This window comes from Myodes glareolus, chromosome 7, assembly GCF_982192425.1.
Source record: "Myodes glareolus chromosome 7, mMyoGla1.1, whole genome shotgun sequence".
Lineage (NCBI taxonomy): Eukaryota > Metazoa > Chordata > Mammalia > Rodentia > Cricetidae > Myodes > Myodes glareolus.
Window position 1 is genome coordinate 27,477,434 of NC_142032.1, and position 26,291 is coordinate 27,503,724.

At 43.0% G+C, this 26,291-nt stretch overlaps 1 protein-coding gene across 4 annotated transcripts in view; it reads left to right on the plus strand.

Annotated features, from left to right (window-relative positions):
• Pank1 (pantothenate kinase 1) overlaps nucleotides 1-23,775 on the plus strand; it is a 67,320-nt gene extending 43,545 nt beyond the window's left edge. For all 4 annotated transcript variants that reach the window (XM_085693799.2, XM_085693800.2, XM_085693801.2 and 1 more), the window contains 5 exons: nucleotides 8,493-8,746; nucleotides 13,671-13,847; nucleotides 14,366-14,489; nucleotides 20,926-21,051; nucleotides 22,332-23,775. In XM_085693799.2, coding sequence (XP_085549925.1) covers nucleotides 8,493-8,746; nucleotides 13,671-13,847; nucleotides 14,366-14,489; nucleotides 20,926-21,051; nucleotides 22,332-22,391 — 741 coding nt within the window. In that variant the 3' untranslated portion in view covers nucleotides 22,392-23,775. The remainder of the gene's footprint in view (nucleotides 1-8,492; nucleotides 8,747-13,670; nucleotides 13,848-14,365; nucleotides 14,490-20,925; nucleotides 21,052-22,331) is intronic.
• The last annotated feature ends 2,516 nt before the right edge of the window (nucleotides 23,776-26,291 follow it).

Below are 26,291 nucleotides of genomic sequence, written 5' to 3' on the forward strand. Positions count from 1 at the left end.
CTCTTTTCATTTCAATTAAAATTTTTTTTTATTATTTTTTACCTCTGTTTTTATGTGTATGGGTATTTTGCCTATACGTATGTCTGTATACCGGTGTCTGTGGAGGCCAGAAGAAAGTGTCAGATCCTCTGGAACTTAAGTTACAGACAATTGTGAGCCGCTATGTGGGTGCTGGGCATCAAACTTGGGTCCTCTGGAAGAGCAGCCAATACTTTTAACCACTGAACCATTCCTCCAGCACCTATTGATTTTTTTTTATTTATTTATCATTTAAGATCATGGTCCTGACAAAGCTTCTTACTTGACACAGGGTCTTACGGTGTAGCCCTAACTCCTAATCCTCCTGCCTCTGCCTCCCAGGTGCTGGGATTGCAACATGCATCAGTATTCCTGACTTCAAGTCAATTCATGATTGGTGTATATTTGTTTTCTAAATTAATGATGTAGCAAGCTGGAATGCAAAGCCTAGCCTAATATTAAATGGGGACCAGTGAGATAGCTCAGTGGGTAAAGATGCTTGCCAGCAAGCCTATAGCCTGAGTTCAGTCTGCAGAGCCCTAATGGTAGAAGGAGAGGACCAACTTTTGTAAGTTATCCTTTGATCTCCACACACACACTGTGGCACCCCCCATAAATAAATCAGATTAATGATATGTGGTATATGGCACTGATGAGCCAATGAAGAATTCCATTATGTAAACATGACCATGTGATAAATTCTGGTTATTCATAACAACACGAAACAATGTAGATTACAGTTAGCTTTGTAGTAGAATGCTTTATCTGCTAATTCTAATATTTCATGCTCTGTCATGCTTCATACTTTACTTAACTTCAACAAGAGCATTAATACTGCAACGTATTTTATTTTTCCCCGAGACAAGGTTTTTTCTGTGAGTTCTCGGCTAGCCTGGTCTACCGAGCAAGTTCTAGGACAGCCAGGGCAACACAGACAAACCCTCCCTTGGAAAAACAGACCAACGAACAAACAAACAAAACAAAGCAATAATAACAAAAAGATATTCTTTTAATTTTTTTGTCTTAAAAAAGAATCTACAGATCTCTGCTTTGAATAGGCTGTGATGACAGTCTGGCTGAGTGAGGTCAGGGAAAGGATGCTTTCCTCACACGGGTTTCAGTGTTAGACTTCAGGAGGTCTGGGGAGGTTCCTCAGCAGGGTAGAGTGCCTACTGTGCAAACACAAGGTACTGAATTCAGCTCCTCGGCACCTATACGAGAAAACCAGCTGTGGCTACACATGCCTATAACCCCAGACCTGGGTGGGAGGGAGTGTCAGAGGCAGGAGGATTGCTGAGGCTGACTGGCTCTCAGCCTCGCCAGGAAACGGTGAACTCCAGCTTCAGGGAGTGGGTAAATTGGAGAATGGTGGAAGGTACCCTGTGTCCTTCTCAAGTCTCTGTACACATGTTCACAGCTACACACCCAGTACATGCGTGTTGGACACGCATGTACCTCCCTCATACACACATACACAAGGGAAAAGGAAAAAGAAAAAAAAAACCTTGAAAGGGAGTGTAAAGCTAGAGTAAAGCCGAGGGATTTGAACATGTGAACTCTCTCATCTAAGTGGACCGGTTATACACATTTACTAGCTTGGTTCTCGGTATTAGTCTGGGAATGGATTTGTGATATTCCAGCCCCGAGATTTTTTTAGGTAATGACATTCTCCACCCTTCTCAGGTTTGATGCTCAACCTCTCATAAGGCCTCTTTCATTGGTAGGTGAGAAACAACTATTTTGGAGGTTGCGCCAGAATTCTCATTCACTAAGCTTGTTTGAGATTCACCTGTCTCAGATCTCTGTTAGGTCTCCCTTGTGAAAAGAAAAACATAATTTGTAACTCAGAATTAATGTGCAAATTGCTTTGGCTTGATAACCGTTTCTGTCCTGACTTTGACTCATGGAGCTAGTGTCCGTAAAGGCATGCTGGAAGTGAAGTAGATTATATAATTTGTGTCTGTTGTGGTGGGGCCCAACTGTAATCCCAGCCCTAGAGAGTCAGAGGCAGGAGGATTGCTCTAACTTCAAGGTCAGTGTGGATAACAGAAGTAGTTCTAGGACAGTCAGGGCCACATAGTGAAACCCTGTCTCAAAATAGAACAAAATAAAAAACACCCAAAAATAAAAAAGGAAAGAAAAGAGCAAAAACATGAATTTGTATTTTGCTTGTAATTTGGCATCTCTTTGCTGTAGCTGAGTGATGTAAACTAGCTGGGGGGCAGGTCAAGGGAGCACGTGTTTGGGGGTCTGTGGTGGTGTCTGCTCCTGTGGGGAGGGGGTACACTTGGAGACCAGAGCAGGGTATCCAGTTCTCTCTATACGTTTTTTTTTTGGGGGGGGGGGGTTGGGGGGGATGGGCAGGGTCTTTTCTGAACCTGGAGCTAACAAGCTGCAGTGATCCTCCTGCCTCTGCCCACTCAGTGCTGGGCGGGGGTGAGGGGGGTGGGTGAGAGGTATGCATAGGACCATACCATGCATGGGTGCTGAGATCTGAACTCCGAAGCTGTGCTCTAAGGCCACCCCTCCAGCCAACCCCCCACTAGTTGTCATTTGACAAACTGACCTAAAACAACAGGGAAATCTGAAAGATTCATAGGGTGACCCTAGCAGCAGTTCCACTGGCTGGTAGGAGATATGTAATGGAGGGGATGGGGAGAGAGGGAGAGAGGTGAAGAGAAGGCTGGAGATCAGCTGGGGGGGATTGGAGGTAGGCAGAGTTTGTCTCTTAAAGGGACAGGATACCCAGGTGACTGGGAAGGTTAGCAAAATGGTAGCCAAATCCTCTTGCAGATGAGCCTGCTTGTATTTAGCATACAATACTAGCACCTCTTGAACCTTTGCCCTCTAAAATTTAGTCATCAGAAGGAAATGTTTGCAGAAGTATTTTAACTTGAGATTAGACTGGAGTTGTGTTTTTGTCTTTTAAGTTGTGCTAGAGATTGAAGCCAGGGCCCACCTAGGCTAAGCAAATGTTCTACCACTGAACTATATCCCCAGCCAAGACATGAGATACTTTACTAGTCATGAGTAATTTTTAAAGCAGTTTTGAGCAGCCATCTCATGTGACTCTAGAGCCCTTTCTACTGGGCAAGGCAGGCACTCTCAGGAGGGAGTGTGCCGTTTTATCAAATACCGGTGTTGGAGGACGGCAGTGGACCCACCAGTCTCTACACCTTAGCTACCACGCTCCTCCTCTCGCACTAGGGCTTCTTCATTGTCAGGGTGGCCCCTTAAACCTTTCCACTTTTGTTTGTTTATGTCTGTGAGTGTTTTGTCCGTATTTATGTCTGTGTATCACTTGTGTCTCTGATGCCCTCAGAGGCTGGGAGAAGGTATTGGATCTCCCGGAACTAGAATTACAGATATTTGTGAGCTGCCATGTGGGTGCTCGGAATGGAACCTGGGTCTTTAGCAGCTAGTGCTCTTAACTGCTGAGTCATTTCTTAACTGCTGAGTCATCTCTCCAACCCCCAAGAAGTTTCTATATAATCCCAGGTATATAAGTGTATAACAGGTATTCAAATCAAACATTGACTGGAGTGAGTCTAAATCAATTCTATCTTTAAAGATTTTTCTTTTTTAATTATATGTATTGTGTGTGGAAGCGGTTGGGTATGGGCACTGAGTGCAGGTACCTGTGAAGATTTGAAGAGGAATCTAATCCCCAGGAACCTGAGTCAGAAGCCATAGGGAACTGTAGGATGTGAATGCCTGGAACCACATTTGGGTCCTCTACAGAGTAGTGCTCGCTGTTAAATAATGAACCATCTCCCCAGCCCCAACAAACTTATTTTAAAAGCAATTCTTTGATATGCACATAATTTCACTCTTATTAAAACGAAAGCAGATTTCATACTGAGATGGATGTACTTGTCTAGTGTTGCATAGTGATTTAAATCATGGTTGGATATTTCTACTGAAGGACATAGAGTGTCTGTAAACATTTTCAGAGGTGATTTATACTTTGATTGTATAATTATCAGTGCTGAGACCACTTTGCATCCCCATGCCGTTCAGAATGGAAAAAAAAATTAGTGTGATCTGAGAAATGTTGGAAATTCTGCCCCAATCCCAAACCAAAATTCTTTCACATTAAAAATAAAAAGGAAACCTACATTTATTATGGGGGCAAGATGTGCCACAGTGCACTTGGGGACAGTTTGCTGGAGTGAGTTAGGAATTTGCGGAATCACTCAGACCTCCAAAATGCTAAGAGTTGCAAATAGTGAGGAACTGGAACACACTTTTGCTGGCTCTAAAAGGCTCCTGGACACAGACATCTCTTGCTCTCTCTGCATTTAGTGAAGTTAGGTTGGGATTTTGCAATTGGCCTTGGTCAGAAGGAATTATCCCATCAGAAGTGGTAAATCCTTTTGTTCCCAGAGCTAGCCGATCGTTGCACTACACCTTGCTTACTGTGCTATGTTCAAACTTCTGGCGTGATTGCTGTCTCCGATAGTACAAATTTGTCATCATTCAAGGCCCATTTAAGATCAGAATTAGAACAGAGACAGCCCTGTGCTGCATCCCAGTGTTCAATAGCGTATGTGGCAGAGGTTCCAAAGATGAAATTGGTTAGGAATATTATGCTGTCTTAGTTTCTGTAAGTGTGGTCTATGCTATTTGCACAGTGATGAAATTGCCTAACAATATGTTTATCAGAATATATCCTTGTAATTAGGTGACTGTTTGATTAGTCAGCTTTTGGTTACTCTAATAAAATGTCTCGGGCAATCTAGCTTTATAAAGAAAGCTGTAGTTGGGTGTGTAATGTTTCATGTCTACAAGTCCAGCACTTCTGAAGTGAGGCAGGAAGTTCAGGAATTCAAGGTTATCTAGCCTAGACATATTCTCTCTCTCTCTCTCTCTCTCTCTCTCTCTCTCTCTCTCTCCTTCTGTTTTTTAAGACAGGGTTTTTCTGATGCTCTGACTATTTTGGAACTCACTCTGTAGATCACACTGGCCTTGACCTCCACCTGCCTCTGCCTCCCAAGTTCTGGGATTAAAGGTGTGTGCCACCACTGCCTGGCTAGGTTCTCTCTTTAAAGGAAGAAAAAAAAGGGCTTATTAGTTTTGGACCTTGAACTTTTTTACTTTTTTATAGATCGGATCTGTTTTTGTAGTAGACTGGTTTTCTGTCTTGGCCTTCCGAAGGCCACCATAGGAGATTTTAAAAGTCCAGCAGAATGATGGCTTGGGTGTAGAGTAGGCTTTCTAGGCAAGAGAGACTCAGAAAACTCAGTCAGCTTCCAGTTTCCAGAGAAGACATACACTCTAGTGCAGGGTGTGCCACTGAGTGCCACTCGGGTAAAGTTCATCAACCCATCACTCTCTGGGAACCTTGCTTCGAATACATGGATTCTCGAGGAAAACAAACAGAAACAAAAAAACCAGTATCTAAACCATATGTAAACTTACTAATAAAGGATAAAACACAGTTGCGTTTTTTCGGCTTACAATGTGCAAAATAAAAACTAGCTAGTTAGTTGCCAATGTATAGACATCAATAGATGCGTGCTCCATTTCCACATGGGGACATGAGCAGACTGTCTTGTTGACACAGCCCTCAGCAGTTTGTTGCCTTTAGCCTGTCCATGGCTCCTTTTGTTTTCTGACCCTCCCTTATGGCGTCTTTGTCCTGACCCCTTGTGTAAGGAAAGTCTGGCCCATGGAAAACTTTTATTCATAGCTGGAATAGGAAGGATAGGTTTTAAACTTTTCTCAAAGTAGACTCAGGTGTACAGACAAGCTAAATTTCAGGTTTCCTCTTTGGAAATCTTTGTGTCAGTTTGACTCATTCGCTTCTGGGAACCTCTTCCTTCTTAGGGTCTACTTCCTAAGGGCTCAACAAAAGTAATCTTTTTGCTTCTCTTTGTTTGGGGCTTTAATGACCTTCCGCTTCAAGAACATTTTTCCTTCTGAGAAGATGTTCAGGAGAGATGTTTGCTTCCTACTCACAAGGTGTTTGGGAAACCATTCTGAAGAGAAAGGTAACAGTGTTTCAGATCGAAGTTGTTTGGGTTTAGTTCACTTATCTTGACAGGTTTTTCTCCCCTCACTTTCCCAGGGTTGGGGGGGGGGTAGTTTCAGGACATCCAGATAGACAGATTGCCTATGTCCATATTTATGATGTTGGCTCTGGGAGTGGCTGTCAATATTGTTGATGAACCTGTGATTAATATTTAAGCAAGTTAGCCTATGTTTTCAAGATTGGCTGATGAAATCACCGCTTTTCAACCTGGGGTGACCCAGGAAGTGACAGCTTTCCTTGTTCATTTACTGAGTGTTTATTAAACAATGATTGAGGGCAGCTTTTTGCGTGGTACCAAGGCACTTCTGAAATACAAGACAGCCCATGAGCAGAGCTGCCGGTTTAAGTCTATGGAACCACGGACATACGGAGATAGGACATAACATGTGCCCTGCTGTGCCCCATGATAGGACAGTTCTATACCCATAGCATTGCCCTCTTAGAATGTAAACTGTGTGCATCTCATTTAAAAGTTTCACTTGCTAAAAGCGATGTTTGGGGGAACATGTGTGGGATGCAGTTGCTATGGGTCAGTTAGAATGCTTTTTCCCCTGTGTCAGGAAGACTTTGATCACCGCCCTGGCGACCTAGTCTAATCCTGCTGTGCAGGCCTAGGATTCCATCCATGTGTTGAATAGCAAATTTGGACGAGTGACAGGAAGTTTCCTTGCTGCTGCTGCTGCTGCTGCTGCTGCTGCTGCTGCTGCTGCTGCCTTATGTGTATGTATACTTGCTCTTGTCTGTGTGTGAGATGTGTGGGTGGGGTATTGCATGTACTATTGCTCCTCACCTTCTTTTCTGAGGCCAGGCCTCTTGCTGAACCTGGCAGCTTACAGACTTAGCAAGGCTATCCAGCCAGCAAGCTCCAGAAATCCTCCTGTCTCTACCCTCCCAAGAGCTAGGATTAGAGGTTTGAAACCAGATTGCCTAGGTCTTTAACATGAGTTCTGGGGATCCCAAACTCTGGTCCTTTACTGCCCACAACCATCTCCCTAGATCTAGCATTCCATTACATTTAGCAGAATATCAAAGTCTATCTAGCACTTGGGTAGAATTTTTTTCCCCGCAGGCCCCATAAATAGTAGTGGCGAATAAGATGAAAATAGAATCAACTGTGAGATGTTGGCTCGTTGCTAGTGTGTCGCTTGAGGAAATCTACCTAGCTTCTTATTTTAACCACTGAGTAAGGCTAATGGACCCCACTTTGTCCCGGGAAAATGATCACCAACTTGGACCTGAGGTAGTGTTAAGAGGAGTTAAAATTTTGAGGACATAGAGTGGCCACTAGCTGCTCAGACCACCTACAGCCAGATCTATTCCCCCTCTTACTCTGTCCCTGAAAGAAGTAGAAGGGGGTTGTCTCTTACCCACCTCCCTCCCCATAATGTCCCATGTCTAGCTTGCCTCTGGCTAACCTGCTTCCTCTCCAAAGTAGTCCTCCTTTCTGATTTCATACCACATATAATTCAGCACTTTTTTTTTTTATCCCCAACAAGGAATTCTGAAAGGACACTCCTGGGCCACCCTAGCTAGTGAGCCCTCTGTATGTGGGGAGTGCCGGGCAGATAGTGTGTGACTGTCATGTAGTCTTTACAGCAACACTGAGGAGCTAGATAACTCACCCAGATCATCTCACTTAAGTAAGCTTTAGACCTGGAGTTCAAAGCCAGGGCCATCTGCTCCAGAGCCAAGTGTGGGAAGAGACTTCTTGGGCTCCAGGGGTTTTGCTCCACCCATAACCAGGACTTTTGGACTCACATTCTGTCACGCATGTGTCGGATTCTTGTTAGCTCCTCAATATTCTAATTCACCAACCGCTCTTGGCTGTCCTAACAATTTACCACATATTTGTTGGTTTATAATGACAGGCATTTCTTCCATCAAAGTTCTTGAGATCAGTGGCTCTCAATCAAAGCATTGGCAACAACACAGTTCTGTACAGACCTTGGGAGATTACACGGCTTGCCTTTCCCGGTGCCTCTTTGCTGCCGGCATCCCATCAACAATGGTGCACTGCTCAGATCTCTGCCTTCTTCTTCCAAAGGCTTAATCCTCTGGGCTCTTCACACCTTTCCTGGATGTGTCTCCTGTCGTTTGAATTAGGATCCATCTAGATGACCTACAGCGATTGTTCAAGTTTCACATCTGCAATTTTGCTTTCCGAATCAGACCGCACTCACAGGTTCTGAGAGCTAAGAAGAGCCCGTATGCAGGCCACCAATCACATAAGCCAATGGGTGCTTTCCCAAGAACCAGGCAAGCTTTTGTTCTCAGAGCACAGCTGTCTTCCTGGCAGTGCGCGTTCGTCCACACAGCTTCCTAACTACGGGTCTGAGAGTATTTCTTTACGTTGAACATGAATCTTACCGACAACACACACCTACGCTCCTCCCAACACAGTCTGTGGCATTTAACAGGGTTTTTTTCTGTTTTCTTGCAGATTGCGGACCTGCAACTGCACAAACTGGACGAACTGGACTGCTTGATTCAGGGCCTGCTTTACGTTGACTCGGTTGGCTTCAACGGCAAGCCGGAATGTTACTATTTTGAGAACCCCACAAATCCCGAGTTGTGTCAAAAGAAGCCATACTGCCTTGATAACCCATACCCCATGTTGCTGGTTAACATGGGCTCAGGTGTCAGCATTCTAGCTGTGTACTCCAAGGACAACTACAAAAGAGTTACTGGGACCAGGTAAACCTGCTCTCAACTAGGAGAGCCTCTCTCTGCCTAAACTATGCCTATTTCCTGATGAATAGTGTATCGTAAAAATTTTTTTTACATCGAATATGTTTTTTTAAAAACAAATATGTTAGGCTCCTTTACTAACAAAAAGGGAGTTTTATTGGGTATTTGTTTTAGTTTGTTTTTGGACACAGGATCTTAACTTGTAGTTAAGACTCTCCTGGAGCTTTGTGTATAAGCCCAGGCTAGTCTCAGACTCGAAATCCTGCCTCTGTCTCCTGAGTGCTGGAAATTTAGGCATGAGCCACCGTGGCCAGTTTATTGGATGAGGCATTAGAGGAGTAGAAGATGATTCATGTAAAGGTTAATATCAAGGTCTTTGTCTTCTGGAGGTCCTGCTCCAGTTGGAGGAGGAGGATGGCACACATTAGTTTGTCAGCCGGTAGGTGTACTAAGTGCCACCAATAGGACCACCAGGACTGCAAGCCCAGTAGGACAGGGGTAGGAACTGGGATGGTCTGAGATGCTTCAGAGAAACTTCCTTTGGGGACCTTCTTGGTGTCAAGTCAGGAAAGACGGCTTGACATAGTATATCATAGTAACCAGCAAAGAGATGTACAAGGGATGGTTTCTCCTTTTGCGTAAGCGAGAAGTGACTAGTCAGCGTAGCTCATAGGAGTTTTGGAATGCAGGGCCCAGGAACACATCCACGACCCAAGGTGTCTGGAATCCTTGGAGGATTTTTTTTTCTTCCATGTACTCTAAGACCCATGAAGGGCAGACGGGCTCAGTTTCCAGTTACTAGAGAACTCAACATGGCAAAAGGCCCTGTTGTCCAGAGTCATTAAGAAAACCCACTAAGAGCAAAACTAAGCTGATTTGGAGTGAAGCATTGCTTCAACTTGCTAGACAGCAAAACCCATCTTTTAAAGGAACTAAAAAGGATGAGTACCACGTAGAGTGTGCTTAGGATATGGTGTTGAAACCATTGTTCATGGCAGATGAACATGGCACGTTACTTGTCTGGACCTCAGAGTCCTCATTTCTGCCATGAAGGGTGTTGTAATTGCTTTTTTGGGAAGGAGACATTTCCAGGACTAAAAACTCTGCAGCACTCTTCTGTCTCTCTCTCTCTCTCTCTCTCTCTCTCTCTCTCTCAATCTGTGTGTGTGTATGTGTGTGTGTGGTGGAGCTGTGTGAATCGGTGTTCCCAAGAGAAGGTGATGTGACCCAATGTCTGAAGAGATTTCTGGGTTTCCCAGTTGGAGGTGGGGCACTGCACACATGTAGTGGGTTGAAGTCAGGGATACTGATAAAATTCTGTAAAGCAGAGGGCAGCTCCTCCAACAGTAAAAGGTATGTAGAGTCCCAAATATCAATAGTGCTACCATTGAGAAACCCTGGGGCACACCCACGCTCTAACTGAAGTAGGTATGTGTTCAGAGTGTAGTATCTGTTATGTCTGTAAACTGCTACCGGCACACATGGTTCCTGTTTTCTAATTTTCATTTTATTTATTATTATTTATTATAATTATGTAACCCTGGCTGGCTTGGAATTCATTGTGTAAACCAGGGTGACCTTAAACTCCCAGAGATCCGCCTGTCTCTTCCTCCTAAGTGCTGGGATTAAGATGTGCACTGTAACTCCCGGCACTGCAAACATCTTTTCATTGAGAATATAATAGCTCTCTGGCTTGGCCAGGAATGAACACTGATCCCACGGTCTCCTTGGGACCATAGGAATATCAAGGTACGAACACCCAGCTAAGCAGGTTTTACTTTAGAGAGTGCTGTCCTGGCGAAGGTATAAGTTTTGCAACAACACACTTCTCCCATGAGCAGCTGAATCGGTAAAGCTGCTCTCAAGGTAACAACAGGGTGCACATTCTCCACAGTTAGAAACCTTGGCACTTTTGTTGATGCATACACAATAGCTGGTGAATGACAGCTGCACTCTCCAATGTGCACACTTTAGGATCCATATCACCTTGAGAAGCTGTGAAGGAGCTAATTGTGGGTGTGGCTTCTTCACAGATGGAGTAATGTCTATAAACCCCAGGGATTGAGGAATGCCTCCGTCTTCCAAGTGCTGGCATTACGGGTGTGTGCCACTGCCTCCAGCTCAGAAGTCTCTTGTTATATGTTAGAAAACGTCAGATGTAAACACTTAGGATCAGTGTGAGAATTAGCATGTGGGACACACTTTGGAGACCGTTGGTATTAACCAAGCTCTCTACCACTGAGCTACCTCAGTGGAGACCATTGATGTAAGCAAATGGTATAAACTTTCAATTTTGTTGCTTCTCTTATAAACTGAGAGTTTAACTTCAGATTTTTGTTTTGTTTTTTCTTATATAAGGTTTTTCCCTGTAAACATTTTGTTGTTGTTGCTTTGGTGGATTTCATTTTGATTTTGTTTTTTTCTCTGAGACACTGTCTCACTATGCAGCCAAAACTGGCCTTGAATTTTCCACCAAGTACTGGGATCATAGGTGTCTATGCCTTTGTCTGTATTTGTGTGTTTCTATGTATGTGTGTGTGCATGCACACATGTGTGTGCTGGTACAAATACATGGCAAGGTTTCTCAATGATCTTTGGAACCTCACCAGTTCTAGATGGCCGGATGTGCTGGCCAGTGAGCATCTTAGATCCACCCTCCATACTCACACCCCAAGCTTGGGGAGCCACCTCCCCAGCTCCAGCAGTAAGTGTAAGAAATCATGTCATTTTGTGATGTCCATTTTCTTCTGCATGTTTTAAATGGGTGGCTTTTGTATACTTTCACTACTTTCTAGATTGGGCACAATCATTTTTCCCCTTAGTGACACAAGTCCAATCCTCAGTGTGAAAATTAGTACTTTACAGGCAATGTTACAGTGTGTGGTCTGTTGTAAGAAGAAAGTAACTGGAACTTACCGTGGAAGGGACAGTGCATCTTCCTGGTCAATCAGGAATCTACACGTATGCTCATCCCCAGGCATTGCTCCCAGGCATTGCCAATTCAATTACTAAATGTGGAACTGAAGATTTCTTCTCACTCTGATGAATAATAATATCCAGTGCCTTTTTCTATCTAGATATTTTGTCTCTGATATACTGAAGATTTTTCTGCCTGTCTGTCAAGGCAGACAGACGTATCTCTGCTTGTGAGCAAGAAAATTTCTTGACCAAATAAGAAGGTTGAGGGAAATGACAAGTGCTAGAGACTGTCGACTCCTCTGTGACCTTGCGTTCTTCTCTCACGCCAGCTGAACAGATGCATGCCTGCTTTCCCATCCAGCCTTCTATCTGGAATCACTCACCATTTTCTGGCCATACCCCCTTTCCGGTTATACCAGCACATCCGTTGATGAGTTGCCTTCTTTCTAAGTCAGCCAGTTTCTTGAGTTGCCTACTTCCAGAGTTGGTGGTTGAATGCCTTGACCAAGGTGGATGCCTAATGTTCAAAGAAAGATTATCAGGGACAAAACTGTCAAAGCTAAAAATGTGAGCAAACAAGAAAATGTAGGCGGCCCAGAACCCCGCAAGGGTTCTCATTAAACGCATCTGTGTAGGGTTTGGTGTACAGATGAAGGTAGACTTTCTTTTTGTGTGTGTGTGCTTATTTGTTCCCTTAGGATGCCACACCCACAACTTGGGTAGTTTTGGTGGTGGTGCACAGCGAGGCCTACATGACCCTTGAAAAGGAACTCTTGGGTTTGTTTTGTTTTGTTTTTTTTTAGAATCACAGTCTGAGACTATGACACATTTTTTTTTAATCAAGGCAACATTAAAAACTATGTGCCTGTCTATAATCTGGTGTCTTCTTGGTAGAAGTTATTGATGATTTGTTTAATTTGCCATACATTTTCTTCTTTAATCTCAACTTAATTTCTCCCCCTTAGAATTAAAAGCTGGTCATCAATGCAAATTGTTTTTCCAGAATTGGCTGCTCTTGAAGCTTCAGAACCAATTGAGATGAGCAGCCAACTCTTCTCTGTTTATCATGCATGCATGGTATATCAGAGAGAGAAGCATTTGCCAACAGTTGAGAACTAAAGTTCCCTTTTTTGCTATGACTTCACTAATAGTAGTTATTTCCTTGAGTTGGGTGTTCATGACACCAGGTAGCTTTGATACTGATATATAATTAATTTTATTCTCAGCTACTATAATTTGTTTCTAAGTTTGGCAACAAGGTCTATTTTGGAGCCATAACCTCCAAAACAATGGAAAACTTTTAAAACATACTTCAAGCATTTTGTGACCTCTGTCACTCTTACTAGTAAGTGGTAATTAGAAAATCAGCAATATTCTTTTCCAAAGCCTAATAGCATTAGGTAGATAGTAGTTTTACTCTCCAAATTTCTGAGGTAGGATGAGATGATTACTGTAGAGAAGGGTTAGGGAAAGCAGCCTTCAGGGAGCATCTTGGGACAGCCATCCTGGAGATTGGCTCTATAGTTGTGAACTATGTACACCCCATTTCTTTCCCTGTGTATTTGCTTTTAGCTGTGTATTTGCTTTCCCTGTGTATTTGCTTTTAGCTGCCTATGGTGCTCTAACATCAGCCATTTCTCTGGTTACATGCTGATTTCAGACCACCCAAACTGAACACACCATGATGTGACCCCTTTCATAGGCTAGTAGCTAGCTGAAGGTCTCACAACAGAAATCAGTGAGAGTCTTTTTCAATTTTATTCTCAAATTTAGGGGCGAGTTTTTCTTGATGTTCGATCTTAGCCACTGCCCGCTTTTCTTATCCAGGCTACCCTCAAGTTCTGTTTTAACTCTAGCACTTTAATTTAGATGCCTCTCTGCTCTCCAACAAAGCGCTCCTTCGCTTGTCCGCATTTTCCTGAACCCATATTAATAGTCTTGATGTAGCTGGGGACTTGGATGGGCATGTCACGAAGCAAACATTAAAAAAACCAACCTTATTGTCCTTCAGTCTTGGAGGCGGGACATTCCTAGGCCTGTGTTGCTTGCTGACTGGTTGTGAGACCTTTGAAGAAGCTCTGGAGATGGCAGCTAAAGGCGACAGCACCAATGTTGATAAGCTGGTGAAGGACATTTACGGAGGAGACTATGAACGATTTGGCCTTCAAGGATCTGCTGTAGCATCAAGGTAGAGACGAAGTGGCTAGGAGCTGTAGAGAATCCACCACACAAGGCAGCCTCTCCACCCTGGCCATTCATCTAGTTTTCTCCTTAAAAAAAAAATAAACGCCGGTCTACCAGCCTGGCGCAAATATCTGTCATTTCAGACCGCAGACCCTATCTCCTGTCCTTAACGAAGCACTGAGATGGTTACCACCTGCTACCTGTGCTTAAGATAAGGCAACTTTGAAAGAAGGTTCTGGAAAACTGCCAGTTTCCCCTGTTCCATGCTTGTCCGGATATCTAGAGGCATTGAGAGTTTCTTCCCCATTTTATAGTCATACTACTTTGTCCCTCGGTAAGAAGGGGACAGACAGCCATTCACAGTACAATACTGTCTGCTTATAAACTGTGGTAGCAAAGTCAGGTCATGTGAGTCAGGTCATTGGGCAGGATTATTCGTACTGCTTCCCAGAGTGCCTTGGTGGAAGCCTGGGTCCTGCCTGGGGATGACTTTGAATACTCTCCCTGATATTTCCAACATAGCTTTGGCAACATGATGAGTAAAGAAAAGAGAGAGTCCATCAGCAAGGAGGACCTCGCCCGTGCCACCCTGGTCACCATCACCAACAACATCGGCTCCATTGCTCGGATGTGTGCACTGAATGAGGTAAGGCGTTAACCCTGAGGAAGCCGGGGACCGTCCTCATGCATTGTCTCTGGCAATGTGATAACTGTTGTCATTCTTCGGAAACTCGCCTTAGAGAACAGGAGAGGGGTGTAGTGAGGGAGGAGAAGATAGACTCCCCTGTGGAAGTGTATCAGAGTTCCAATCCACATTCCATTCTTTCTAACTGTTGATGGCCATGTGCCACTGAAGCGCAATGCATGCCCTGGGCCTGTGTAGATTGTGTAGATAATTCCACATAAAACACTCCCGCCTGCATCCCTCGAGATTCTCTCTGCTTTCAGCTTCTTTACAGTGTTGCCTTGTGGCATGGAGTTCAAGCAGCATTGTACAGGGCTATCAAAGCACAGAGAGCTTGCTACAGTTGAGGGCCCCCAGAGCCCCAGGGGCAAGAAGCAGGTAGAGCTGGGGACAGACAAGCTTTATTAACAAGCTTTGAAAAATTAAATTCTTCTGAGGGAAAAAAAAGCAGAACCCCTTTCTGAGAAACAAGATTTGAACAGTAGAACAGCCCTCTCCTTGAAGTGTTTTAGGAAGACAAGAGAAACAAGTCAGGCATGAAACAGGTAGTGGGAGAAATATGGAAGAGCCACAGCAGGTATATAAAATAAATAAATCTTTTCTTAAAAAACAAAAAGGAAGTGGGGTGGGTCTGGAAAGATGGGCTCAGTGCTTAAGAGCACTGCTGCTCTTCCAGAGGTCCTGCCATCAAGTCGCACGTGCGGCTAGAGCACTTGTATGCATAAAATAAATAAATTTAAAAAGAACCTGCAGGTCAGTAGTGGGGTTTTGAAATATGGAAGTTTTAATAGAAATATGACATGCGTGCAAAAGACAGTTCACAGCGCCTCATCACTATCACATTCTCGCACACATAGACACACTACCTAGATCAATAAAGGAAACTTCACAGATACCTCCAAACCTTTTTGAGGGACTGGAGAGATGGCTCAGGGGTTAAGATCACATGCTGCTATTGCAGAGGACTCGAGTTTAGTTTCCAGCACGCAAGCCTGGTGGTCACCACTGCCTGTAACTGCAGCTCTAGGGCTCTGGAGAGACCCCGCCAGGATGAACTACAGGGTGGGCTTGTTGGGTTTGGTTGGTTGGTTGATTTTGTTTTCTTTTAATGCTGATCCTGACTTTGAGCTTTGTAGTTACAGAAAGAGACCCCTCTTTTCACAACACTGAGTAGAGTGTATCTCTGTCCCCTGGAGAGCAGTCAGCCTTTACTGGAGGTCCCTGGTCCACACGGGCTTAGATGGGAGGCTGGTGATCAGGTCCCAGAGACATGCCTTCTCAAAATCCACCGTGGTCAAGAGATTCATTGGAAACAAGGGTTTCTCGAGCTTTAACCTTTCCAGCGTGTTTTTCTAAGTAGCCAAACAAGCTGGGAGACTAACGTGTGGGTAGGCTGGCTGTGTTCATGGCTCTCAAAGGTCAGTTGCATAGTGTCACCCTTTGCCCCACAGAGCAGCTGTGCCCTTTGCCCTGCTTTCCAGAGTTACCTTCTGCCCTGCAGTCTGCTGGAGTGAGCCAGGTCTTTTCACCGATACCACAATCCCTTTGGGAGAGGCCAACTGCCTTTCTTTTCTCACATTAGAAAATGTGCACATGTTATTTGCTGGCGTGAGCAAGTACTTTGGATGTTTCCTCTGCAGTTCAACAGATGGACTGACTGACTCACTGCCCCCTGACACCAAGAGGCTGCTGAGCCCATGGAGGCTCTCTGGACAGCTCGGGGATCAGCAGTATCAGATTTCCCCGGGAGAGCCGTGCGGTGCTCTCTGCAGCAGCAGCTTTGTGCGTCTTTGGTTGTAGCTGTCCCTATAGCGGGGCACCACATTTCCTGTGTCTGAGCTGCTTTTCTGTTAGGGTAATGAAATGCTCTCCTTACAACTTCTTTTTTTAAGTTTGAAAATTGATTTTATTGTTTTCAGTGATGTGTATGTATGCACGTCAGTGGTGTACATGTGAGTCAGATGACCCCATTGTTCAGAGGCGGTAGATCCCCTGAGGCCAGGGTTACCGGCGGTTGTGAGTTATCTGATGTGGGTGCTGGGGATCAAACTCAGGCATTCTGGAAGTGCATCACTTGCTAACCCTCACCCACTGAGCCATCCCTCCAGCCCCCTCCCCCAACTTTAAGCTTTATTTACCTTTTCATTAGCATATATCCATTCGTAATGACATTTCATACATATGCACAGTATGTTTTGGCTGTATTTGCCTCTCTTCCTCTTTCTTGTACCCTCTCCCACTGGCACTGGTCCCCTTCCTCTTCCCAAGCGACCCCTAACCTCCCTCTCTACTCCCCACTCCTTCCCTCAGGAAGGATTTATATTAGGATTTGTATTTATAAACCAGTGATTTATATTAGGGGTTTGTTTTGTTTTGTTTTGTTGTTTTTTTTTTAAACAGGAGCATTGGTGAAGGTGTATTTATAAGGGCAATAAAGGCGATATTGGTCCATCCTCTCTGTTGTTGGAGCCTTAGAGGGAGAGCTGTAGATGCCTCCTCCCTATGGCTGGATATTGGGCAGCCATTTATCCTCAGCACTTTGACCAGTCATGAGCGTGTGCAAAAAGAAGCTCCTCTGACTAAAGCTGATGTCAACACTGATCCATGGGCACAAATAGCTATTTAGGAGGTAATTTGATAGGCACATCATGTCCTTTTAGCAAGAACACTAGCTTCCCAACTAGGGTCTGTTGACCTCCCCAGGCGCGGGTTTTGATTGGGAGTGTGGTCCCAGACATGAACTTCCTCCTCTGTTCCCCTCTGAAAGCAGTAGGTCGCCCCACGATGGACTCACCAAGGTTGTATCTTGTTTGGACACTCGATATCATTACACACAAGGTCCACCCCTGCTAGCTAAGGCTGTTGATGTCATTCCTCTCCCAGCAGCCTGCGGTGCACCTTTTATTTAGTTTCCAACAGATAATGCAGAGTCTCAAAGACAGCAGAAAGGCAGTAGGGAGGCAAGTCTATTTCTACACTCACCTCCCCTTGAGCCTCACTAGGAAGGCTTTCAGCTTTGGTTTGTCTTTTTTCTGTGTTTTATACGGTATGGGAGAAATATGACTTTCAAAGATATCAAGCTCTAAAGAACATTCTTTTAAAAAATTTATTTGTATGTGTATGAGTGTTTTCCTGCATTTATTTCTGTGCACTACTTGTTTGTAGTGCCCACTGAGGCTAGAAGTGGGCATTGGATACCCTAGGTCCGGAGTTACACACAGTTGTGATCTGACGTGTGGGTCGTGGGAATTGAACCCAGATCTTCTGGAGAATCATCACAAACTCTACAGTCCACCTTCGACATACTATTCTGTATCCTCCTTTGTTGGTTTGGGTTTTTATTGTGAAAGTTTCTAGGCATGTATGAAGGATCGAGAATAAAGGGCTCCCGTGTATCCATCAGTTCATACTGAGCAGTTTCCAAGATTTTGCCGCATATGCCTTGTCTGTCTCTTTTCTTGTTTCTCCTTCTACTCCTCTTTTTAGCTTAAACATCAGAAATTTAATTCTGCCATTATCAGTCTACACATATGCACCTCTGAATTATGCCTCTCACTGTTTTTTACGTAGAATGTCTTGAGAGTGTTATATTTACAAATTTCAGCATTTGTAATAGCTGTCTAGTACTCTACATGCTATTAAAGATTTGACCACTATCCTAGAGATACTTAGGGTATTTTTTTAGCCTTTTGCTTTATCAAAAATCCTGCAGTACATACATATATATGTTTATATATATTATATGTATTATGCACATATTTGTACAACATAAAATTTTGTATAAATATCAGTATATCTGTAAGATAAATTTTTAGTTGGCGTGAGAGCCCACACCTTTAATACCAGAATTCAAGAGGCAGAAGCAGGGAGGTCTCTGTGAGTTTGAGGCTAGCCTGGTCTACATAGTGGCTTCTAGGCCAGCCAGGTCTACATAGTAAGACCTTGTCTCAAACAAAGTAAGTTAATTAATTAAACAAAGTAACTTAAGTAATTAAAAAGATAAATTTCTGAATCAATGGGTATATTGATTATAATTTTGACAGACACTATAAAACTCCTTTCATAAACATAGTTCTAATTTCCACTAAGTTAGATAATAATTAATTATTCACTAAGCAAAATATATAAATTTCTAAGAGGACTGTTAACCTTTAAAAAATTTTTTTAATCTAATAGAAAAGAAATTGTACCTTAATGTAAGTGGTTATGTATTTTCATATATTTAATCACTATTGTGTTTTCCCCTTTTAAAAGTTTCATAAATTACACGTATGTGTGTGTTTCGGTGTGTGTCTATGTGTTTGGGTGCAAACATACTCTGGTCCATGTCAGGACAACTCGTGACATTAAATTCAAGTGATCAGGCTTAACATCAAGCACCTTTACCCACTGAGCCATCTTGCTGGCCCAGTAATTCCCCTTTTTTTGCACATGTGAATAGTCTATTAACAGACTGTTCACCCATTGTGTATTGAATAGTTGGTCCTGCCTTCTTTTCAGATTGCAGGAACTCTTTATTAATTAGCAAATCATTTCATTTGATATGTGCTGAAGATAACTTTTCAAGTAAACAAATCAATTTTATTGGACTCTAAGTATCACACCTCTTTTACTTCAGTATTATTTTTTATTATTCTCAATTATGTGTGTGTTTGCATCTGTCCATGTAGATATGTGCGCATGAGTACTGGTGGTTGCAGAGGTCAGAACCATTGGATGCCCTGAAGCTGGAAATATGGGCAGTTATGAATTGCCTTGTGTGTGTACTGGGGACCAAAATCTCGTCCTCTCCAAGAGCAGCGTGCACCCTTAGCTGCTGAGCTAGCTCTCTAACCTTACATTGCTCTTAAGAAGAGTCCGCTTATATTTATTTTCCTTAGTCACCTCTCATTTTCCTTCTTTGTCAAACAATTGTAATTTTGACCCACCAGGCCTTTATTTGAAATATGAAATGCTTGTCAGAATTTAGTACTGACTCTGCTCCATCTGTCTTCCTAGTAGGGTGATACAAGAATTCTATTTGTGTCCCCTAAATTTAGTTAAATTCCTCTTTGATGTGTTCTTTCTTTATCTTGAGTGTTTGTAGCCTGGTTAGGTTTTGACTCCAGACTTTATTTCTAATGGAAAGATTCTGAAAGTACCTCTGAGTCCTTTACCCATGGAATATTTCCAGTGACTAATGTCTTCATGAACATACATTGTTAAAATTTGAGACATTTCAAAGTTGATGCTCCTGGACCTTAATCACTCCTGGTAGACAGTGCACAAATAACTGTCCAAGCCTTTTGTGCCTTTTATCTGAGTGACCATGACAACTGGCCTTGGTCCAGCATCTGCATGGTAGGCAAGCTGAGCTCAGTCTTTAGCTTCAGAAATACGTAAGGGAAGACGAGAAGAGCTGCAGGAATGGGAGTCTTGGGTGGTCTGAAGCCTGTCTGCATGCACAGAATGAGAGGAGTGTTCATCAGAGTGGGTTCAGAATGAAAGCCTACATCCATGCTGTGTCTTTTTGTTACCGTATTTTAACCCTTCAGTTGCTCAAACAAGATATTCTACTCTTGAGGGTTGAGATGGATATTGTTTCTTTTTTATATCCCAGACTTAGCAGATGAACAAACCACACTGCAGCCATTCTTTTCATTTGTAAGTTAATTGAAGTAGTATTTTATACTTGGAGTTTGGGGATGGGGGCACTGAGGGACAAATTTAACTCTAACTTCAATTCCATGTTGTAAACTGAAGATATATCCGACCTAATGCAACCTAGCATAGTAACTATAAAGAATAACAAACGACCTGTTCATTATGATCTCTGCTTTGCCCATGCCCTAGTTTGCAGTCTGTTTCTGTGATAAAGTTCATGCGGTGGCAATTTGGGGTGGAAAGGATTTACTGGGCCTTCATTTCCTAATCAAACTCCATCATTGAGGGAAACCAAGGCAGGAACACAAGCAGAGCAAGAACCTGGAGGTGAGGCCTGAAGCTGAGACCAAAGAAGAATGCTGCTTACTGATGCTGACATGCTCAGCCTTGTACAAGCCATACACAACACCCAACACCCGTAGTGAGCTGAACCATCAGTCATGAAAATGCCCCCCCCCAGGCCTGCCTACAGGCCAGTCTGATGGAGGCATCTCGGTTGAGGTTCCTCTTCCCAGCTGATTCTAGTTTGTGTCATGTTAACCAAAAAGCCAGCATAGCCCAGTCAGAGTCTGACCCTTCTGTTCTATGGGATACTCTGTTGGTTTAACTTTGATTTGGGAGATGCTGAAATAGTTCTGTTTACAAGCATTGACTGAGAGGGGTCATATACAACCGCACACAGAACATTGAGTCCTTACTAAATGCTGTCTTAAGCCATGGTCTAATTGTTTTCATGGTTTTTTTTTTCTTTCAGAATATTGACAAAGTAGTATTTGTTGGGAACTTTCTCAGAATCAATATGGTCTCGATGAAGTTGCTAGCATATGCCATGGACTTTTGGTCTAAAGGACAACTGAAAGCACTGTTTTTGGAACATGAGGTAGGTCAGGCTCACGGGGACTTAATTGTCCTACATGTATTTTGAGTTGTCTAACAATACGAGTCAAATCTGTGTATTTCAAAATGGATCCAGAAGGAAATAAGCCTTTTAAACTTTGTGTTTATTACTCCCCCCTCCAAAAAAATAAAATAAAATAAGTCATTTGTACAGTGGAAGCTTTCTTAGCCAACAGTGGAGACTTGAAGACGGTTCCTGAAACGAAAACAAGATGTCATTTGGAAATGTGAATGATGGGTTATTTTAACTATCGTGGGAAACAGTGTGGAGAATTCCTTAGAGAACTAAAAGTAGAGTTAATTGATCCAGCAGCCACACTGCTGTGTAGTATTCCAACACATGTGAAGGCGGTACATTGAAGAGACGGCCCCGTGATTGACGATGAGATGATTTAACACATGGAAAGTGCTCAGAATCTAGCTCGTGAGAAGGGCACAGCAGCCGCAATAAAGTTCCTGGCATATCTGTGCCATCTCTAAGGGAACTGCTGAGCCAGGCGAACGAGGAGCTGTGTCTCTAGCCCTCTGGAGACTAGGTAGCTAGTGGACTCAGTATTTGTATGGTTTCCACGCCACACCTTCACACACTGAAATCCTAACCCCCAAGATGGTAGACATTGAGGGTTTGGGGAAGTGTCCGGATCAGAGGGCTGAGCTCTTTGGAAAGGAATTAGCATCTTTATAAGAGAGGCCCCCATTGCAATGCCAGTTTGCAGTGACACAGCAGTCTGCAAGGAGCCTGGCTTGGACAAACACCTTGATTTTGGACTGCCCCGTCTCCAGAAAGCTAGGAGATGAAGTTATGTTGTTTATAAGCTGCCTAGTCTTCGGTATTTTGTTGCATTTAGTAGTTCAATGACTAAAACACTATTTCCTAAAGCAGCTGAGTTTCAGAAACTTTCATTTTCATAGAAATATGAGCTCCTGTTTTACGGGGAGGCATTGACATCTTATGCCAGATATAGCCCTAAGCACTTTCCTATATTAATATAGATAAATATGCATTCAGATAAATTATAGTTATTTGATCACTCAATCCCTTTTACAAAGAGATCAGCATTTGTTTTGTGTTGCAGGTCAACTGCATAGCCTCGATCATGCTAAACCCGGGTCCTGTTTCTAACCCGTATCCCCAGCGATGAATTCTGCCTTTAATATTATGCACCTGTAAAGTTAAGGGCAGCATTCTTAGAATTGGAGACAGTAATAGTTCTTGGCTAAAGCTCAGAAACAATCCTACAGAAGTTCTCCACTGTTTTATAGGGTTATTTTGGAGCAGTTGGGGCCCTGTTGGAACTGTTCAAAATGACGGATGCGCAATAGATGAAGCAGCCTCCGATGAGGACAGAGGACTGACAGACACTGCCAGAGAAGGTGACATCTTGGGACAGAAGCCAAGCCACTGTGGTGGATGAACCTGCTGTATTTGTAAATAACTGAAAATTTTTTGCTCTTAGGTTTCAAGCTTATGATACAAGATGGGGAATATAATAATTTTTTTCTGTATACTGTATTTTTTAAAAAAAGAAATTGTGCAGCGTGGCCAAAGTTACCAATTTCATGCATTAACTTTGAAAAGTTGTGTGATGTGCAAGAGGGGCCTGAACTGAAAGCGCTGTCCATTTTTCTTCTGGGGTTTACTGATCAGTGTGGTAATTTTAACTTCATTTAGTAATTACTCTAGGAGATTCTACCTTTACTTATATTTTTTCATGATGTTTCATGATTTGCTCTTGGTTTCAAATGAAACTACGAATCTGGCATGTTGCACTGTGAACACTTTGTTTGTTTTCTCTCTCTCTCTCTCTCTCTCTCTCTCTCTCTCTTTATTCTTTCTGTTTCAGTGTCTTAGGACAAAAAGAAGTCCTCCCGTTTTTGTTCCCTGTGGTCTCCCTCTTATCTATATGCTTTGCTTGTTGTAATTGCTCGTGTCAATGAAGGTGCTGACCAACTCAACACAAAGTTAAACACATAATCTAACGTTCTAAAACTGTGACCGCAGTGAGAAGACTTTAAAGGGAAGGGTTGGTGGAAGTGGCAGATACTGAACATGATATGCAATTTCATCTTTGTCTCCTTACCCCTCCTAGCTATAACGTTTCGTTGGATTTACTCTACACTAAGTTGAAGTAGTCTGTCATCAGACGTCCTCATTCATGTATGGCATATGAATGGCACCAGATCCCTATGAAAGTTTGGAGGGGCTCCCATAGCTCATTTGGTCACACTAGATTTAGGGAGGTCGTCAGTTGAGGTGTCAGAAATGAGTGCTTTGTTCGTGTTTGTACCCAGGAGCCCTGTAACAAGAAGACAGCATGAGGAATAATGTTAAGGTTTTCTTTTTTTAATTTCTGTTTTAGTATTTAAACCGAGATTTGTATTTTATTTCATTTCTAAAACTTAAAAGTAATTTATGATACTCACATATGCAGACACTTCCTTCTGAAAGATTTTCATTAAGATAGATGGGTCACTTTCAAATGAGGGTGTTGTACACACACTGTCACACAAGATCTGACCGTCTTCTGGATTGAGGGTACCCTTGCAAGGGCTTTCTGAAGGGCAATGCAGTTACTCCTTGGTCAGTCATCACCTCTCTGCCTTGAGAAGCACCACCTTTCATCTCCATATCCTCGAGTCTTGAAGGAGTTGATGCTAATGGAAGAATTCACTTGTCTGGTTTAAATAAAGCCCGTTTTCGTTGGGATGTTTTTAGTGTATATGTTATTTTCATTTCTTATACCTCGTCCTTATATTTATCTGCTGTATATGTAAAGTAACTGTATGTTGTTGTTGTTGTTGTTGCTGCTGCTGCTGTTTTCTTTCTGCTGCATAGCTCATACCATGAGGCCTTCCCACAAGTGTGATAAGGTCCAGACTGAGTCTTCAGCCGTAGCCCTAGGCCTGTGTAGGGGTTGCTTAATATTTAGCTTTATTGCTCTTAGATTATTGACTGCTGAATGCCACTGTGATATCTGGTGATTACGAACCACTTTCAGGTTTGTCTCATCGCATCTCCATTTTGTCAGCTTCTGCTTAGCTGTAAAACAGTCAGTCAACTACAGTGTTCTTGAAAAAGACGCGGTCTCCGTTCTTCTATCCTAGTGCCTTTTGACAATCCCTCCTCCCTTCTTTAGTCTTTCAGGGGACAGCAGACCTGAGACCTGAAGGTCATGGTTCTGCAGAGGAAACCAGAGCAAGTAACTGTGCCTATATATTTTACTAAGTATCTGAAATCACTTGATCTCTTCTTACAAACATCCAAAACATTGGAGCTGGGTGTGGTTGTACACATTTGTAATTCCAGCTCACAGGAGGCTAAGGCGTGAGGAAAAGTATGAATTCAAGACCAGCCTGGGCTACATAAGTTCCAGGATGCTCTGCATAACCCCACCACTACCATTGGTACAGAGGAATAAGTAAATCTTCCATTAAATTACCAACTAAGTGTTGACTACATAGAACTAGCCTGTTTTTACAAAGAGGGACTTGTCTCCTCAGGATTCTTCACATTTTCTTGAATTGCAGAGCTCTCCTTAGATTCGCCATCACAAAGAAACCTGGCAAGAATTCAAAAAGAAAAAGAAAAACCTGTGTCATGTGACATGAGGATGGTGAGATCATCCAGCATGTGGCTTTGGTTTAGATGCTGCTTAGCCTGTTACTAACTGTGAAAGCAAGTGGCTCAAATCCTCTCTAAGCCCAAGTTTGTTCATCTGGAAAATAAAGCAAATAGTTTTACATTCATATTTTAATGCACACATGAAAATGGCATCCATATTTTTAAAGATGTTTTAAATCAACACATTAAATAAGTCATTCCCAGCTTTCTCAGTTGTGATGAATGGGGCACTTAGCATGGAGACACTTCACAGGACTCCATGACAGAACATGGCCGCAATTCCAAAACCCCATGCTCTTAAAGTCTGCCATCACGATTGACTTGGCAGCCTCAGCTGACTTGAGCATGATTTATCGCGATAATGGGACTTCTCAGATAACTCTGTAGCAGAACTGTGAATGTATATGATTTCAAGGCACTTTTTAAGGGTGGTAAGTGAGAATGATGAATTTTAAAGTACGTATGGTCTTAAGAATTTCTGATAAGCATCAATGGAAATATAATTGTATTCCTGGGCTTTTGCAGTACATGGATTCAGAAACCCTTTCTTGAGAACTGACTGTAAGCGGGTAATTACAGTTGATGTCACTCAGTCATATGAGGAGTATCACAGTATTTCAGCTTACTTTAAAGAACTAGGAAGGAGTTGGAAACGAAGATGAACAGTATACATCCCTGCTGTCCAGCAGAGAAAGCAGAAATCGCAAGGCAAAGTGTGTGATGAGACACAGAGACATTCACTCATAGTTCACAAGCATAGTGATAAGTAAAATGAAGTCCCATGCTCATAAACCTTATATTTCTAGAAGGAAAAAAATACATACATTATATAATACATAAGTATGTAGTATCATATCACATCACTACTACAAGGAAAAAGTAGACTAAGGCTTATATTCCTTCTATTGAGCAGGGTAGTTCTTTTAGGGAAACAAGAAGGGGAGGAGTCGCATCTATCAGGGTGATCAAAGATAATCTCTCATTGGCGATGACCTCTGGACAGACACGTGAGTGAAATCAGAAGCAGACTGAGTAGCTGGGGACGCTATTTTTTTCTATTTATGGCAAATGGAATGGGAGATCAGGGGCTCTGTAAGAGGCTTTATCCTAAGGGGTCAGACTCGTGAGAGCAGAGAGCTGGAAGGGGAGATGGGGCAGGAGGTCTCTCCTTCGTAAGGATGCTTGGGAAGGTTTTGTGGAATCTTAACCAAGTGTGGATCAGGAGAGGAGGGTGTCTAAGCTAAGCTATGGAGGAAGAAATAGCTGCTTACCTCCTTTGGAGTAGAACCTATTTGCTGGAACCTGGCTCACAAATGAGAAACTGGGTACTGGGAGAGAGCAATCAGCTACGTATGCTGTGGAGGGGCTTTTTTTTTTTCCCGTGCTAGAAGTTTTAGATTTCTCCACAGTCAGCGTGGAGCCATTGAAGCATTCCAAATAAAGTGAGGCTCTAAGTAACCTGACTTCAAAGTAACAGATCCGATTGCCCTCTGGAGGGAAATCTTTTAAGACAGTTACTGCATAAATACATCACACCATTCCGTTTTCTGGCTCATTGTTGTTTAGTGTGCCAGGCTCAAACACCACCTGTGCAGCGGACC